A 15,319-nucleotide genomic window follows, 5' to 3' on the forward strand; every position below is an offset into this window, starting at 1 on the left:
TTGAAGAGATGATCCTGATAGTTTTTAACGATTTTATGACTGGTGATTGATCGAAGATAAACGGATAGAATGAATGTCCAGTATGGCTGAATGTAGGAGTGATTTATTGTCTCGAGGTTGACGTATGATAACTGCCTCTTTCTTCATTATCTATCAGTATCATAAGTTATTTTTGTAAATCACATAAGCATGTAGATCATTAGAAGCTGTTACAACAAATCATTATATAAATATTGGAAGATTGAATCCAGTAAAGAGATATACGATGGACAATAAACACAACCGTATATACATTTTACAAAAAAAAAAAAAAAAGGTGATGGATTTATTAAATATATATATAAAGTACATGCTATATAGATAGGAGAAAGAGAGGAAATCTATTCTAATCCATAACGATATTGACCCCAAGGGAAATGAGTAAAGGAAGCAGCACCAGTGAATTCCACCACTGTTGATTCCAAAATACGTTCAAGGAAGGTGACATCTAAGAATCGACCAAATTTGTAACCAACATCATGGAACTGACCTGCTTGTTTGAATTGATAACGTCCAAAGAGTTGAATAGAAGGTGAATTTTCGGATGTGATACTAGCTGTAAAGATAAGAAAATGAGATTCACGTTGATCTTTTTTTTTTTTTTGTAGCTTACCAATCAAACTGCGTAATTTCATTTTTTCGGCGATAGCAATCATTTCTTCTAAAAGGATACGACCGAGTCCACGGCGATGATGATTTATATTAATATAGATGGAGATTTCTGCTGTCCTAGATATAATAAAAAAAAAAAAAAACATAAGGTTGATCCCTTCTATATTTATATACTTACAATACATAAGCAGGGTGAGGTCGATATTGTCCCAAGGAAGAATAAGCAATCACAGTATTGGTTTCCTTTTCTACAGCCACAATCACAGGGTATCCTTTGGCTTGACAATCCTTGAGCCAAGTTTGACGGTTTTCGAGAGTGACAGGATCGTATACGAATAAAGAAGTTGAATTGAGGACTCTTTCATTGTAAATGTCTAGTATTTGAGGTAGATCGGCTTCCGTGGCTTCACGAATGGTGTATAATTCCAAAGGATTAACTTTTTGGGACATGATCAGAATGAAAAGAGAAAGAGAAAGTGTGTGTATACGTGTTTAATAAGGAAGAGAAGGAAAGAAAAATAAGAGTGAGCCAGAAAAGAAAAGTAAAAAAAAAAAAAAAAAAAAAAAAAAAAAACCCTTTTATGTCGGAGAAGCAATAATTTGCTTTTCTTTTCCTCTTCAAACTTTTATTTCTCTTGCACACACACATAAATATGGAAGAACGAGCTGAAGAAGCACGACAAGCAGAAAATAGAGAATATAGAAAAAGTATACAACAAAATGACGATTTATTACGACGATCAACAACATTTACCGTCTATGAAAAGAAACTGGTGATTGGGTTTCTCATCATTCCATTTGCCATTGCAGGTGCTTTGATCCGAGTTGGTCTTCAACAATTGGAAACATACAATGGCGCTCCCGTATTCCCTCTCATATATGCGCAATGGCTTGGTTGTGTTATTATGGGCATAGTCACTATTCACAAACATTATCTCTTCTTTCTTTATCATCCAATACAAGCAGCATTGTCTTCCGGGCTCTGTGGCTCCATCACCACTTTCTCTTCTTGGCAACTAGCGATCTTTGAAGCATTTGCTAATACAGCTGGAGCCGATCATACACGTGGAAAGAACATTCTGGATGCCATCTCTCAATTGCTGGTCACGCTTGCTATGTCTTTCACTGGTTATCAGTTTGGTCATCATATCGGTATCTGGTTGGAACATCTTTTCTCATCACTACATAACACACAGGAAACAATAGATAAGACGCCTGCTCCTCATATCGTCTCTTGTGGTTTCTCTTCTGATCGACTTGATGGCCGGGATTACCTGATCATCACCTTGGGTGGACTATGTTGGCTTGGTGTAGTATTAGCGGCTATCTTTGCACCAATGTCAGGAAAACAATTAGCATTGACTTGTGTATTCGCACCAGTGGGTGCCTTGATGCGTTGGTATCTCTCTTTTTACAATGCTGTTCGGTTGGATTTCTATGTTGGCACATTCTCTGCCAATCTTTTGGGTACCCTTTTTCTGGCTGTTCTTTCCTTGTTACGTTCTGGCATTCCTATGACATCCATTTCTTGTTTTGTTCTTGGTGCTTTAGCGGATGGACTATGTGGTAAAAATAAAAAATAAAAAAAAAAAAATAAAAATAAAAAAAAAGATAGAACAATGATGTTGACTATATGATGATTTTTTTTTTCTCTTCTTCGTCTATGATTGTTATTAGGCTGTTTGACAACCATTTCTACCTTTGTGGTAAGTTTCCTCCTTCATATGCAATCTTCAACGCTTCGACCATCTCTTATTCATTACTTTTTTTTTTGTGACGAAATAGGTTGAACTGACTATTTTACCTAATCGACAATCCTACATCTATGGTGCAACATCCATTGTTCTAGGTCAATGTCTCATGTTCCTTGTGTTTGGATGTTATATTTGGACTCACGGTGTCAATCCTACTTGTTAACTAATAAAATTCCCTTCCTACTGATACCACTTTTGTAGATAGTTTACTAGATAGATATAATCTTATAATTTATTAATAAATGTATGATGATGATGATGATGATGATGATGGGATGATGTGTGATCGGAATGATGAGCATATTGACAAACATATCAATTGATATTCAATAGGACTTGAAGGATATATAAGGTTCTATAATACAAAATATCTACATACTAAACTATTGTACTTTTCTTTTTTTCATTAAAAAATCTAGCTGTTTTCCCCATTGCTTTGCCAAAATTGTCGCAATGTTCTATACTGCCTCCAATCCATCCAGGTAATTTCTTTGATATCCGAGGAGAAGCATATCTTTTGTCCAGTAACACAATAGAAGCATAATCCCCCTTGTGACGAATGGCCCGCCCTACAAAAAAAAAAAAAAAAAAAAAAAAAAAAAAAAAAAAAAAAAAAAAAAAAAAAAAAAAAGGAGAGAAAAATCAATATATGAGATGAAAATAAACTTGAAGATCGATAGATATTTCTTTACCAATGGATTGATTGACTCCACGCATACAGAGATTTTCATAATATTCTTGACCCATATTGTTAGATTTCTCCCCATTGGATGGCTACATTATCACAAATAAATAAAAGATGGTATGAGTCTTTCAAGAAAGTAAATTTTTTTTTTCTTTCAGTCAATCTTTACCACATGACTATCGGCATATTTGATCTTTTCATTCAATTCTACAGAGAATCGGTTCGGAAAAGGTAATCCAACCATCACTACACAACTGGAAAAAAAAAGAGTTTTCAATTATGATAGAATATAATTTGTTTTATCATTCACTATTAATTTACCGGCCAAGACGATCAGAAAAGTTGATTCCTTCTGACATTTTTCCATTGACGACAGATAAAAGGATGGCACCAGTGGTTTGATTTCGAGCCTAAAGATAGACCAATGATTAGATCCTGAAAATATGATCTATTCGATTTTTTTTTCTTATTTATTGTATTTTACCGTCTGTGATTCTATATGCAAAGAGTAATCGCGTAAAGTTGAATCCACCTTGTTGCTTTCCCGAGGTTCTTTGAAAACCTAATATAAAGTCAATAATGAAAGAGAGAGAGAGAAAATGAAAGTATTAGTATATGATTATTTTGATTTAGGGAATTTATCTACCTTCTTCTTTTTGTTCAATCTTTCCAGAATATTGCCACTTTCAACTGTATTCCATCTTCGGTATACAGTATCAAGATAAGTGAAACTAGCAAAAAAACATACCAATCCATCAGGTACAACATTACAAAGATTCACCAAACATCTTCCAACTTCATCAATCTATAGAACAAAACATGGAAAAATTAATTAGCATACTTTGATTATCTCCAATTCATTCATAGTTGCAACGGGAATCATTACCAATTGAGTGTCTTCACGATTTGCATAATTGAATAGCATTGATTTGCCAGTAGGTCCTTGATCGATAGTCATAGTTAACAAGTTGTCGGATGGAATAATATGTCCACATGAGAAGTGATGAATTTTGTCCACAGGTATAGATGGGAATAATCCTCTTGTAAAGTCGGAGACCTTCACCAATAACACAGTACATATATAAGAAGTATATCATCATAGTCAGTGTATCAATGCTATATTCTTTTTCCTTCTTTTTTTTTTTTTTTTTTTTTGAACCTACCGGCTCCATAGTACCACCTGCCAAAATGATACTTCTCGCTTCATCCACAATAGGTTTGAAGACATCAGCTGGATTTAATAACATATACTTGATTTGCGGTTCGGTAGAAGAAGAATCATTACCACTAGTACCAAAAGTAATCACGATACGACCATCATTATCTGGGTGAGTAAGACACATCATAAACGATTCCACTTGATGAAGAGTAGGTATTGATGATGATGAAGTTTTTTGAGCCAGAAGAGGTGGTAGTATAGCCTTGGGATTGGAAACAAGTTGTTTTTGGTAAAGTTCTTGTTGCTGTTCGCGTACCTTATCATAAAATCCATTCAATTTCTTTGCTAGTTGACTTGATTCCAAATACTTTTGTAGTTTGAAGAGGTTAAAATGATCAATGCCAGTGAGGTGTACAAAATCGTTTACTGTCAAAACGGTATCCTTCTTGTCTTTACTTTCTAAAACCTTGACAAATGCTTTCAGAATGGTGATCATTTGTTTGATATATATGGTGTTTTTGCCGAGTAATCGAGACAAGTATTTTTCGATGTACATTCTTATCTGTGATAACGCCAGTAAAAGTTGGCTAAGACTGATTGTAACCGTATGTATTGATGAGATGGTCTCCATAAGGTTGTGTGCTTCGTCAATGATAATAATATTGCCTTTGAGAGAGATACCAAGACTTTCGCGGGTATTTGCATGGAGTAAATGTTGATAAGGTAAAACCACAAGCTATAGATAAATAAAATGAATAAGTTCCTTCCTATTACTTTGATATTATGCCATAATGATTGATTTACCTGCGCTGGTTTTGTCGTTTGTCGAGTGCCATAGTATGGGCAGATATGAAGCTCTTTGCCTTTCTTGCACAGGTCTTCAATATCTTGCACTTGAGCCTACAATTTTAAGAAAAAATTATGAATCCTCTGCTCGCCTTTTATTCTTTCATCTATTCCATTACCAATGCATGTTCCTGAAATGATTGCCATTGACCCTTTTCTTTCATTAATGGTAAGTAAGAACACCTTTCGGATTCCGTACCTATAAAAAGTAATGGAAAAAAAAAGAAATGTTCAATTAATGACATCAATCAAAAACGTTATCATTTTTTTTATTACCTTTCTTCTGAAGATCCAGACAAGCCTCGTTAATCCTGTGTACTCCACCGAGTGATCGTACCTTTTCATTGATGCAAAGATTTTTTCGAGATCCAAGAGCGACAATCCATATATGTTCAGCGTATTTTGTCTTACCAATTTCATGAATGAACTGAGATAGTTGCGAGTGTGTTCGTGAAGCATAAAATATCTATATCAGAATGGTGATCAGTGTATATTCTTTTTTCTTTATCCCACCTTATTCGACAATCATTTCCTTTTTACCTTGCGTTGTTCAAAGTCATCTTCATCGTTCGCACCATTCAATCCATTTGCCAATTCCTTTTGTTCAGATGCGTCTAGACTCTTTTCATTTAAACTAAATTTTAATACATAAACATGTATCATCAATATTCAAGTATTCTTTTTTGATTTTGGTCATACGACGTTACCTTGCAAGCAGATTAAGTACTTCTTTTGATAAATTACTGTTTGAAGAACCCACGGGAAACGTTTTGCGTCGTTGTCCATTTCTACTACCACCAAATTCATCATCCTCACTATCATAATCATCCAAGAGATATTTGTCGTCGTTATCGTCGCTGCTGTTGCTACTCTTTGACTAATAATGGAAAAGATAGGAGAGGTCAGGGTTTTAGATTGGATCCATCTTTTTTTCCAACAACAAAAAGTATATTGATATGCCTGGATTCTTTTTTCTAGATACCTTTTTAAATTTTTTCTGAATGAAAGAATTATCCAATTCTGTTTTTCTTTGATATAACGATGCCGTTTTTTCGTACAAGCGGACATGATCAATACGTCGTTGTAGATCTTGCTTCTTCTCCAGTTGTCGTTGATGCTGGTGTTGCTTCTTATCTTCCACTACAAATGATCGAAGCCAATCTGGTTCGTTGTCGTCGTCTAAATGTATTAAAAATGAAAACAAAGAATGCAAGTTAGTTTGGCAATCAATTATTTATGTCCATTGGAATAGATATTACTTGCCTTTTTGTGATGTCGTTGTACAAGTAGTCATTTCAGTTGTTGTATCCAATAACTGATCAGCATGATCAGTCAGCCATTGTAAGGAACCACAGATCAAACTAAGAGATTTTCCCTAAAGAAAATAAAGTCAACGAATAAAATGGGTTTTCAGTAACATATTCCTAGCCATAAGGAAGAGGTTTTTTTTTAACAGTTACCGTTCCCGTTGGACTTTCAAATATCCCGATCTTGCTTTCAGACAGAACATCATACAAGGCCTTCATAAAGTCTTTCTGAATATCATAAGGTTCATAAGGAAACCCGAAGTTATCATTCGACATGGCGAGAAGCAAAAGAGAACGAGAAAAAAAAAAAAGAAACACGGTTGACTTTCAGACGCGCCCTTATTTCTTCTTTTGTTCTAGTGGATGATTTGATATCCCGCTTTTATTTTATGGGATTTACATACAATAAAAATACAAACAGTTTATTAAATATACATATGAAGTAAAAATTTCCATTGAGAATGAGAAGAAAACATAAAACTATATACTAAAATTGTGAATCGGTAACCATGTGTCGTTTTGCAGTTGTCGTGATATATCCAAAGTAGCTTGTAGTTCCTCCATAAGTCTAGTCTGGCTACCTGTTTGATACTGTTTTCGATAAAGTGTTTGCAGTGATGCCAATTTATCATCAAGTTGTTGTTGGATTTGATAAGAAGATGTTGTATCTAGAAGATCATTTCAATCATCACATAAATAAAAAAAAAAATCATCGTTAGCATTGAATAACATTGCTTTTCGTCTTCATTCACTTACGTTGCTTTTGAAGTTCATCATCCTTTTCTTCTAGAATATATGGTTGCAATCTTGATAATAGAGATGCCTCTATCTGGACCAAAACAAGCGGGTTGATACATTGTATCTGGATAATAACATACAAATCCTCTTTGATTGGACCAGGGACTATTAAAAAAATATACAAAAAAAAAAGAAGAATAGTATCAGTTAGAACTCTTGTCATTTTCTTTTCTTTCATCCTACCTTTGGAGAGTGTGATAGCAACAGGGTAAGTGGGATGTGTCGCTAAGGTGAAATAGGCGCTCTCAGCATTGTCTATGATTCTGCAAATATCTTCTCTAAAAAAGAGAGATAAAAAAAAACGTGATTAATAATTGTTTGCTGCTTGCTTATATTTAAAAAAGAAAGGATGGTTTATCACAACTATACCTTGATTTTCCTTCAGAAAGTAATGTCATCAGTATTGATCTGTACAAGTCATCGTTATTTTCTGGTGTCACGAAACGTAATTGCACAGTTGAATGTTCTAGGTAAATTGTGTCTAGTGGGATCTAAAGAATGAGAAGAATAATAATATCAATTACAGCGTCATAACATCTTAATATATTTTCCTACTTTATCATTCAGTACATATAAATTGCCTGATCTTGATTCCTTCAACTTCGATTGCATGTATTTTGTTACATCCTTAATACTACTTTGCTTCAATTTTTTCAGTCTAAAACTTGAAAGTGGCGTTGCAAAATGTAAATGATCTAATGTCGTAAAGGATACATGGAAAGTAATACCACTATCTATATATTCAAAAAGGAAAAGTAGGTTAATTTATTGATCGACCTTTTTTTTTTTTTTTTTTGGTTGACTTACTAGTGGCATTGCTACTTGATGGAAGATATTCCAGGAATGGTACATTTTCATCTTCATCCAATTTTTCAAGTGATCCCATGTTCATAGTCAGACTTGTATTTACGTTCAATGGTAGAATACAATGACGGGCATCCAATTCTATATCACGTTCCCTAGAGAGTAAACAGACGCACTGATTTAGTATCCATTATAAAAATCATGTTATGTCATCTACATTACCATATTTGTATGATACCGCCCACATTATCTTCCTCGTTTTCCATTGTATCAAGAGGTATATAGAATGATTTTCCAAGACTATATTCAGATGTACCAGAAGATTGCGCGTTGGATTCTTCCATAAGAGTAGGTTGATGACATATATCGATGTTCACTATAGGATAAATAAATGATATTAAATCCAGTACTGAGTCACTCATATGACGGTGATGATTATGAAAAAAGGAGGAAAACTTACATTGCCAACTAGTCCAATTTAAAAGTAATTTTGTTCGTATCTGTACACGAAGGAAGAGTTGTTGATGACCTGTAAAAGGGGCAGACCTTACCAAAGGCTGGATATCCAAATCAAAATCTTCACAACTGCCATGATTTTTTTTCTTTTTCAAATTCGAATTCTGTAAAGTATATAGAGTCTTATTCATCAACATCAATTGTTGATTGATTTGCTAAATAGAAAAAAAAACAGTGAATATTACGTCTCTATTGCATATATGTACATATGTGACTTATTTTGGTTACCTCGTGATATGCATCCAAGATATTTTGATTTGTTTCCATTTGAGATAATTCAGTTAACGTGTTTTCAATAGCTTTTTTCAACTCATCGGAGCTGCGAGTGATTGTGATTGGGGAAGAACTAAGGCATAAAACAAGACTAAGTGTCAGTAATACTTTATTTTGAATGTTGATGCAGTGTTACTTACTCGAAATCAACTTGCACACTAGATAAATTTCCATTTTTGGATATAGCTTGATAGGTAAGGATGTTCTGGTGTTGCTTGACAGATTGTAGTTGGTATATATCGTTTGGGGATTGAAGAAGGATAAGATCCATTGTGACATCTACGCTCATAATTCAACATCAATATAATATCCAATTCATTCTATTTTTTTGTTTTCATACCTTGTTTTTTTGGTGGACCTTTGGTTATTGTTTGAGTAAAGTTCACCTTGTATAAAGAGTTATTTGTACAAAAAACTAGTGCTGAGCATGTTCCCTAAAGAAGAAAAAAAAAAGGTACGGATTAATAAAAGAGTAACATCAAGAACCACATGTAGGCACTTACCTTAATAAACGATATACTTATCACTGATGAAGGTAATGTGAACTCTTTAAACAGAATAATCTGTCGAGCATCTTCTAAAGCTGTCTTGATATAAATTTGAATTGTACCTTTCGACCTAAATTTATAACCATATTAGTATCAAAGAAAATATTAAAGCCTTTTTTTTTTTCTTTTGATATAACTTACCCAGCAACTATGAGCGTATCCTTGGCTCTAATATAATCAGCAGTAGCAACATTAGTAGTAGAAGTAAGATGACAAGCATGGATACCAGCGATGGATTCAAACTAAAATTTATTGACCAAAAATAGAAAAAGAAAAATTAATAAATATATATACACTTAGATATATACAATAACCTTACCTGTAGTTGTAATATCATTGCTGTATCATTCAATACATCACGACATGGTACAAAGAAGATACATCCATTTTCAAAACCAAGAAAAACACCATTTTGCCTAAAAAGAAAAAGAATCAATATTCGTATTTTATAATTTTTTTTTCTAGTCATACCAGTTAATGCCAAAGTGATCAGCAAATACAGGGTCCAATTCAGTAACAAGGTCATTTCCAAAATCAACATAGATGAAACAAGTAGGTTTACTAATTGATAATGAGCGACCGAGTTGTTGGGGTAGAGCTATTGTTTCAGGATGTACCGAGTCAAAGTCGTAAATATAGATGCAATCAGATGCCGTTGAAAATGCATAAAAAGTAGTATCATTCACGTGTTGTACCCAGTCCACTTCACCTTTTGTTTGAAATAACTGTTGTTGATTACTATTGGTATCTAATTTTGGTTTCTTTGTAACATGCCTAGTTTTTATTAAAAAAAAAAAAAGAAATAGTAACTTTCAATATAATATAATATATATATTTGTTATATAATGAGTTTATTCTTACATTGTTGTCACGTCTTGCTTGGTTTTTTTGGTGCTGTAATAATTGATAAGAGGTTCATAAAGCCAAACGATATGATTTGAAGTCACTACTACCAATTTCCCTTGAGAGTTAGGATAAAGTACCATCGTCATTACTGGATCAATATTGAATGTTTTTGTCTGTAATGTAAAAAAAAAAAAAAAAAAAAAATAGTTAGTATTAGGATCTAACTTAAATGTCAAACGATACCTCCTGTAACGTGGCATCGTGCCCAAAGAAGTAACATTGTTTCGTGTCTTGGTAATAAACCAAAGTAAGTTCATATTGTTCAATATAATATAGTTGAGAAGGTATACAAGACAATTGATAATTACCAATAGTTTTGGTAGGTAATAGATGCATGACAAAAGATCAATTTTATATATCTTTTTTTTTAAAGAAAAAAGAAAAAAAAAAAAGTAAAAATCTTATCAGCCCGCCTACGATTTTTTTTTTTTCAATGCATGTGTATAGCACACTCTTATACACACACGAAAAAACAATAATTTTAAACTCCCTTCTGTTACTTTTTCGTTCCTTTTTTTTCCCTTTTTTAAACTATTCTATTTTTTTTTTTTCTCTCTTTCCCTTTTTTTTTTCTCTCTCTCTCTTTTATTCCTCTTTCTTATTTTGTTTTACTGTTTTCTTTTTTTTTTTTTATTTTTTATTTTTTTTGAACAAACCATTGTTTTCAAAATATCCTCCATATGAAGTTTGTCGCACCTTTTTGCGGAAACTCCTTGCGACGAGTAAGTAAAAAAGAATAAATCCATCACTCTTGTTATTAAATTATTTATTTTATTGATATATTTAGAATGACCAACCCGTACTAGAACCTGATGCATGTATACGAGAAACGTAAGTTAAAGTCTTTAATAATAATAATAATAAACTGATCTCTTTACTATTTTTAGGGTAATGGATGCTGTCTTACCGTTGACCTTTTTACTTTTCTCCTTAACTTGGAATACCTGGCGTCATTGCAAGTCTCGTCGATTCACTGCTGTTGATTCTGATTATCTACGTCTACCTACAACTCAATCGTCTTTTTTATTACAAAGGATCTTGTTTATGCTCGTATTCGTTTTATTCGAAATCAGTACTTGGGCTTTCCTGTTTGCCTGGCGCCTGGAAAGTGTTATCTTGGATCAAGCCACCGATAATCACAGTACAGCTCTTTATCAAGTCATCGATCCCAGTCTAGCCATTATACCAAGAGTAAGTTTTCTTTTTTTTTTTAAAAAAAAAAAGAAAAAAAATTATTATTATTATTAACTTTATGCTAATTAAACCCATGAAAGATTTATATACTTATACTAGTGCTCAAATCATTTACAACACCATCTGATCCTCTATCACCTTCCAAGTTCACCTTATACAATTATCACTTTTTATTATTTTTTTCTATGGCTATTATCTCCTCCTTTCTACGGTGTTTCTCTTACTTTGTTATCACACATGGCGATCACTGGGTAACATCTTGGACTATAGAGACATCATTTGCTGTAACGAATCTGGTGATCAATTTGATTTTATGGGCCACAAGTGCTACGGCGCCGTCTGAACTGGATCAGGGGGAACTTTTGGATTTTGATGATACGGATGATGGTGTCATGGTACTTCTTGATGGTCGAGTGGTACGAAATGTAAGTTAACTAAAAAAAAAAAAAAATCTTGCCACATTGACCAAAATCGATCATTTTTTTTTCTCATTTACTCTGATTGTTATTTTTTAGGGCCGCATACTTAGTCTCGAAGCAAATGCATCCGTTTTATCCTGCATCACTTTTCGTTGGATGAATTCTCTTCTGCATGATAAAACCAACAAACAACCCCTGACTTCTGATCAATTATGGTCTCTACCACTTCGATTACGATCTCAAGAAAATGACAAACATTTTCGTGCCGTCTCTAATTCGATTTTATTATCATCAATGACAACAACTACAACAACTACAACTGGAACATTATCTTCCTCTTCCTCTTCTTCTCTGTTATCATCATCAACATCACCTTCTTGGTCACTAGCGTATCAAATCTATCGTTCGAATCAACAGGCTGTTATGCTACAATTTGTAACTGCCATTACTGCTGTTCTATTTCATTACGCCAACCCCTATTTCCTACGACGACTTTTACAATATATTCAAGATCCACAGGATCAACCTTATTATACTGGTTACCTTTACTGTTTTGCCATTTTTGGATCAAGCATTCTTAGTACCCTTGTGGCGTCTCAAACTTTACTATGGGGTAGACGCTGGCATGTCTCCTTGACCAATATGCTCGACTCCTCTATTTATGCTCATACCTTGAAGATGCCTCATTATGGAAAACAAGGGATAGATGGGACAACACTGGAATCAGATCGACATGATACAAATGTTCGACTACAACATGATGCGAAATTGATGAATACGGATGTCGAACGTCTAGCGGAATTGGCATCTCATTTGCATGTAAGTTTAAATAGAAAACAAGGACAAGAAATACTTTTGTTATTGATATACATATTATTATTAATATTATATACATATAGATCTTCTATACTTGTCCTTTGGAAATTTCTGCTGGTATTATTTTTCTTTATCATATTCTTGGTAATTCGTTTTTTGTTGGCTTGGTGGTGATGACTGTAACATTACCTGTGACCCATTTTATTAGTCGGAAGTTGGCTCGAATACAAAAACGGCTGGCTGAAGCAAAATCATGGCGAATTCAATTACTACGTGGATTCTGTGAAGGGATCCGAACTACCAAATTTTTGGCTTGGGAACGAAAATGGGAACAGATGATTATGGTAACCAAGGAAAAAAAAAAAAAAGAAAAAGTTAAAGATGGTTTGTCTTTCATCACCTTACTGATTTTACTTTTTGAAAACGTTAGACTGCCCGCGGTGAAGAGCTTGTTCAATTAATCAAATTGTATAGTCAAAATGCAATTCTGGGTTTGATATGGTTTGCCACACCTATTTTCGTTACCACCATCTCTTTTGCTTGGTATACTTTAGTTCAAGGAAACAAGTTGGATGCAAGGTAAGAGAAATAAAAAAAAAAGAAAAACGAAAAAAAAGTGGATGGCTAAATATGATCTATTTCTTTGTTGCTTTTTTTTTTTCTTCAGTACTGCCTTTGTTAGCGTTGTTCTTTTTGGTATGTTACGGGATCCTCTTAATATTATGCCTCAAGCATTTATGGCTTACCACGACTCCAGATCCAGTCTTGATAGAATTTATTCCTTCCTGAACTTTACAGAACATTGGAACCAAAACAACAACAGCAATAACAACACCAACAGCAACAACAATGACAATAACAATAACAATAATTCAATGACTAGGTCTCTTTCTTCACTCTATAGTATTCAGCACAGGTCATATGAGGAACAAGTCAAAGTTGGGTTTATAGGTGGAATCATCAAATCGGGTCCAGATCCAAGACAATTTCATCATCGTCATCATCATCATCATATACTCGATATAGTAACGACAGCAACGACTAGAACGAGCAACAACAACAACGATGCCAGTACACCCGCTACAATGGTTGTTCCGACATTTGATTTTCCACCGGGAGAACTTTCCGTGATTACAGGCTCAGCATCCAGTGGAAAAACACGACTTATTTATTCTCTACTCGGTGAAGATGAGACATCTTTTGATGGGCAGGCTATTTTACCGTCTCGATTTTTGGCAACACCACGTGCTCATTTAATCCAAGATCCTCATTATCCTGGATTAGCCTTGCTCAAAGTGGCTTATGTTTCTCAAATTCCTTGGTTGGAAACTGGTACTATTAGAACCAATATTCTTTTTATGGAACCTTGGGATGATGCACGTTATCGATCAGTACTTTATCAGTGTGATTTGATCAAAGATTTATCTCAATTGGAAAATGGTGATTTAACTACTGTTGGAGAAAATGGGACTACTTTATCTGGTAAATACTATCCAATAATTAAATATAATACTGACGTTTTTTTTTTTTTTTTGACTTATGTTGAAATAGATGTATTGAAAGGAAAGATATCATTAGCTCGTGCAATGTTTTCTAAAGCCAAGACGGTGATCATTGATGATATATTCTCAAATCTGGATATGTCCATGTCCAACCTTCTATTGGAAAGATGTACTTTGCATGATGGTGGATCTGCAAATTTGATGAAAGGTCGAACATTGATTATAGCTACACGTTGCGATCTTGGATTATGGGCACAACCAGCGAAATTAGTGATATCAATGTCAACATCAGCAGCTGCTGTGAAAATACGCATTGTGGATCAAGAACAATATATCAAGGCAATGATGATTAAGCAGGATAACAACAAGGAACTTGATAATCTACAGAAGAAGGAACTCAAACAACATTTTATGGATGATGGCGATCGTCGTGGTACGGATACATTGCTGGAAGGTACAAGCAGCAGTAGCAGCAGTAGAATGGTAATGGATGAAGATTATTTTGACGAAGGATCAGTGATGCGTGATTCGATATTGGAAACAGATGATGAATCGCAACAACATGGGACAAGATCAAGAGATTTGGCATATGCAACCTATTTTACAGCATGTGGTGGATGGTTCTTTTGGTTATCAGCGGTATCTTTGACAGTATTGACAAGATTATCTTCTTTAGGTGAAAGCTATTGGCTAAAGGAAGGTAACACGTGCCAAACTTTCAAGAACTAAAAGGAAAAAAGGAAAAGATGGGGTAGACTAATCTAAATCATCATCATTTTTTTTTTTTTACCAATAGGTATGGTCAACTTCATCATTTCATTCACCAAGCATAATTCAATTCAACATCAAAGGATTGGATTCATTGACGGTACAACAATTTATTCTCATATACCTTGGACTTAGCTTTACAACTATTGTATTCAATTTCATCCGAACTATGATTCAATATCGAGGATCTTTACGGGCATCACACCGCCTATTTCTTGGATTATTACAATCAGTCAGTCGTGCGCCTTTACAATTCTTTGAAACAGCATCATCTACCAAAGATATCATGTTACGATTTGGGAAGGATATGGAAACAATTGATACCAATCTGGGACTACACATCAATTTTTTACTTCAAACAGTGGTTGGCATA

At 34.0% G+C, this 15,319-nt stretch overlaps 5 protein-coding genes across 5 annotated transcripts; 2 read left to right on the forward strand and 3 right to left on the reverse strand.

The window, feature by feature from the left end:
• Nucleotides 1-302: 302 nt before the first annotated feature.
• On the reverse strand, nucleotides 303-1,200 carry BX664DRAFT_386313 (acyl-CoA N-acyltransferase). The gene is made up of 3 exons (XM_051549316.1): nucleotides 830-1,200; nucleotides 653-768; nucleotides 303-595 (listed from the first exon to the last, which is right to left on the reverse strand). The coding sequence occupies exons 1-3, from the start codon at nucleotides 1,099-1,101 to the stop codon at nucleotides 381-383; spliced, it is 603 nt and encodes a 200-aa protein (XP_051400749.1). The 5' UTR covers nucleotides 1,102-1,200; the 3' UTR covers nucleotides 303-380.
• Nucleotides 1,201-1,281: 81 nt separating this feature from the next.
• Nucleotides 1,282-2,685, forward strand: BX664DRAFT_297964 (CrcB-like protein-domain-containing protein). Its single transcript, XM_051542260.1, has 3 exons — nucleotides 1,282-2,217; nucleotides 2,329-2,357; nucleotides 2,437-2,685. The coding sequence occupies exons 1-3, from the start codon at nucleotides 1,305-1,307 to the stop codon at nucleotides 2,566-2,568; spliced, it is 1,074 nt and encodes a 357-aa protein (XP_051400750.1). The 5' UTR covers nucleotides 1,282-1,304; the 3' UTR covers nucleotides 2,569-2,685.
• On the reverse strand, nucleotides 2,623-6,701 carry BX664DRAFT_281218 (putative ATP-dependent RNA helicase DDX11). Its single transcript, XM_051541514.1, has 16 exons — nucleotides 6,556-6,701; nucleotides 6,359-6,470; nucleotides 6,078-6,274; nucleotides 5,803-5,972; nucleotides 5,636-5,729; nucleotides 5,372-5,561; nucleotides 5,215-5,294; nucleotides 5,054-5,149; nucleotides 4,254-4,985; nucleotides 3,977-4,147; nucleotides 3,737-3,895; nucleotides 3,575-3,652; nucleotides 3,412-3,500; nucleotides 3,260-3,344; nucleotides 3,098-3,179; nucleotides 2,623-2,974 (listed from the first exon to the last, which is right to left on the reverse strand). The coding sequence occupies exons 1-16, from the start codon at nucleotides 6,676-6,678 to the stop codon at nucleotides 2,784-2,786; spliced, it is 2,649 nt and encodes an 882-aa protein (XP_051400751.1). The 5' UTR covers nucleotides 6,679-6,701; the 3' UTR covers nucleotides 2,623-2,783.
• A 92-nt stretch (nucleotides 6,702-6,793) lies between these two features.
• BX664DRAFT_144337 (uncharacterized protein) lies at nucleotides 6,794-10,063 on the reverse strand. The gene is made up of 14 exons (XM_051539870.1): nucleotides 9,661-10,063; nucleotides 9,483-9,583; nucleotides 9,297-9,411; nucleotides 9,134-9,227; nucleotides 8,934-9,072; nucleotides 8,749-8,866; nucleotides 8,465-8,675; nucleotides 8,227-8,380; nucleotides 8,008-8,159; nucleotides 7,756-7,934; nucleotides 7,570-7,691; nucleotides 7,384-7,478; nucleotides 7,159-7,305; nucleotides 6,794-7,070 (listed from the first exon to the last, which is right to left on the reverse strand). Exons 1-14 carry the CDS (start codon nucleotides 9,880-9,882, stop codon nucleotides 6,883-6,885), a joined length of 2,037 nt encoding a protein of 678 aa, XP_051400752.1. The 5' UTR covers nucleotides 9,883-10,063; the 3' UTR covers nucleotides 6,794-6,882.
• A 996-nt stretch (nucleotides 10,064-11,059) lies between these two features.
• BX664DRAFT_365696 (uncharacterized protein) lies at nucleotides 11,060-14,907 on the forward strand (the record flags this gene model as incomplete). The annotated part of the gene is made up of 10 exons (XM_051548485.1): nucleotides 11,060-11,078; nucleotide 11,135; nucleotides 11,282-11,438; nucleotides 11,522-11,866; nucleotides 11,957-12,679; nucleotides 12,760-13,020; nucleotides 13,107-13,255; nucleotides 13,434-13,559; nucleotides 13,581-14,158; nucleotides 14,228-14,907. The coding sequence occupies 10 exons, from the start codon at nucleotides 11,060-11,062 to the stop codon at nucleotides 14,905-14,907; spliced, it is 3,039 nt and encodes a 1,012-aa protein (XP_051400753.1).
• Between the last annotated feature and the right edge of the window lie 412 nt (nucleotides 14,908-15,319).

The sequence above is a fragment of the Halteromyces radiatus genome, assembly GCF_025201355.1.
Source record: "Halteromyces radiatus strain CBS 162.75 chromosome Unknown BX664scaffold_4, whole genome shotgun sequence".
Taxonomy (NCBI): Eukaryota; Fungi; Mucoromycota; class Mucoromycetes; order Mucorales; family Cunninghamellaceae; genus Halteromyces; species Halteromyces radiatus.

Bases quoted from the DNA above. Each gene is read 5' to 3' on its own strand.
- BX664DRAFT_144337 (XM_051539870.1), bottom strand. From the start codon at position 9,882: ATGTTGATTTTGGAAATGACCTTGTTACTGAATTGGACCCTGTATTTG. The intron at 9,412-9,482 runs GTAAGTTATATC...TTATAAATTTAG, and splicing joins GATACGCTCATAGTTGCTGG to GTCGAAAGGTACAATTCAAA. The intron at 7,479-7,569 runs GTATAGTTGTGA...TCTCTTTTTTAG, and splicing joins CTTTCTGAAGGAAAATCAAG to AGAAGATATTTGCAGAATCA.
- BX664DRAFT_386313 (XM_051549316.1), bottom strand. From the start codon at position 1,101: ATGTCCCAAAAAGTTAATCCTTTGGAATTATACACCATTCGTGAAGCC. The intron at 769-829 runs GTAAGTATATAA...TATTATATCTAG, and splicing joins CCTCACCCTGCTTATGTATT to GACAGCAGAAATCTCCATCT. The intron at 596-652 runs GTAAGCTACAAA...TTATCTTTACAG, and splicing joins GAAATTACGCAGTTTGATTG to CTAGTATCACATCCGAAAAT.
- BX664DRAFT_297964 (XM_051542260.1), top strand. From the start codon at position 1,305: ATGGAAGAACGAGCTGAAGAAGCACGACAAGCAGAAAATAGAGAATAT. The intron at 2,218-2,328 runs GTAAAAATAAAA...GATTGTTATTAG, and splicing joins TTTAGCGGATGGACTATGTG to GCTGTTTGACAACCATTTCT. The intron at 2,358-2,436 runs GTAAGTTTCCTC...GTGACGAAATAG, and splicing joins CAACCATTTCTACCTTTGTG to GTTGAACTGACTATTTTACC.
- BX664DRAFT_281218 (XM_051541514.1), bottom strand. From the start codon at position 6,678: ATGTCGAATGATAACTTCGGGTTTCCTTATGAACCTTATGATATTCAG. The intron at 5,295-5,371 runs GTAATAAAAAAA...TACTTTTTATAG, and splicing joins TCTGGATCTTCAGAAGAAAG to GTACGGAATCCGAAAGGTGT. The intron at 2,975-3,097 runs GTAAAGAAATAT...TTTTTTTTGTAG, and splicing joins TGGAGTCAATCAATCCATTG to GGCGGGCCATTCGTCACAAG.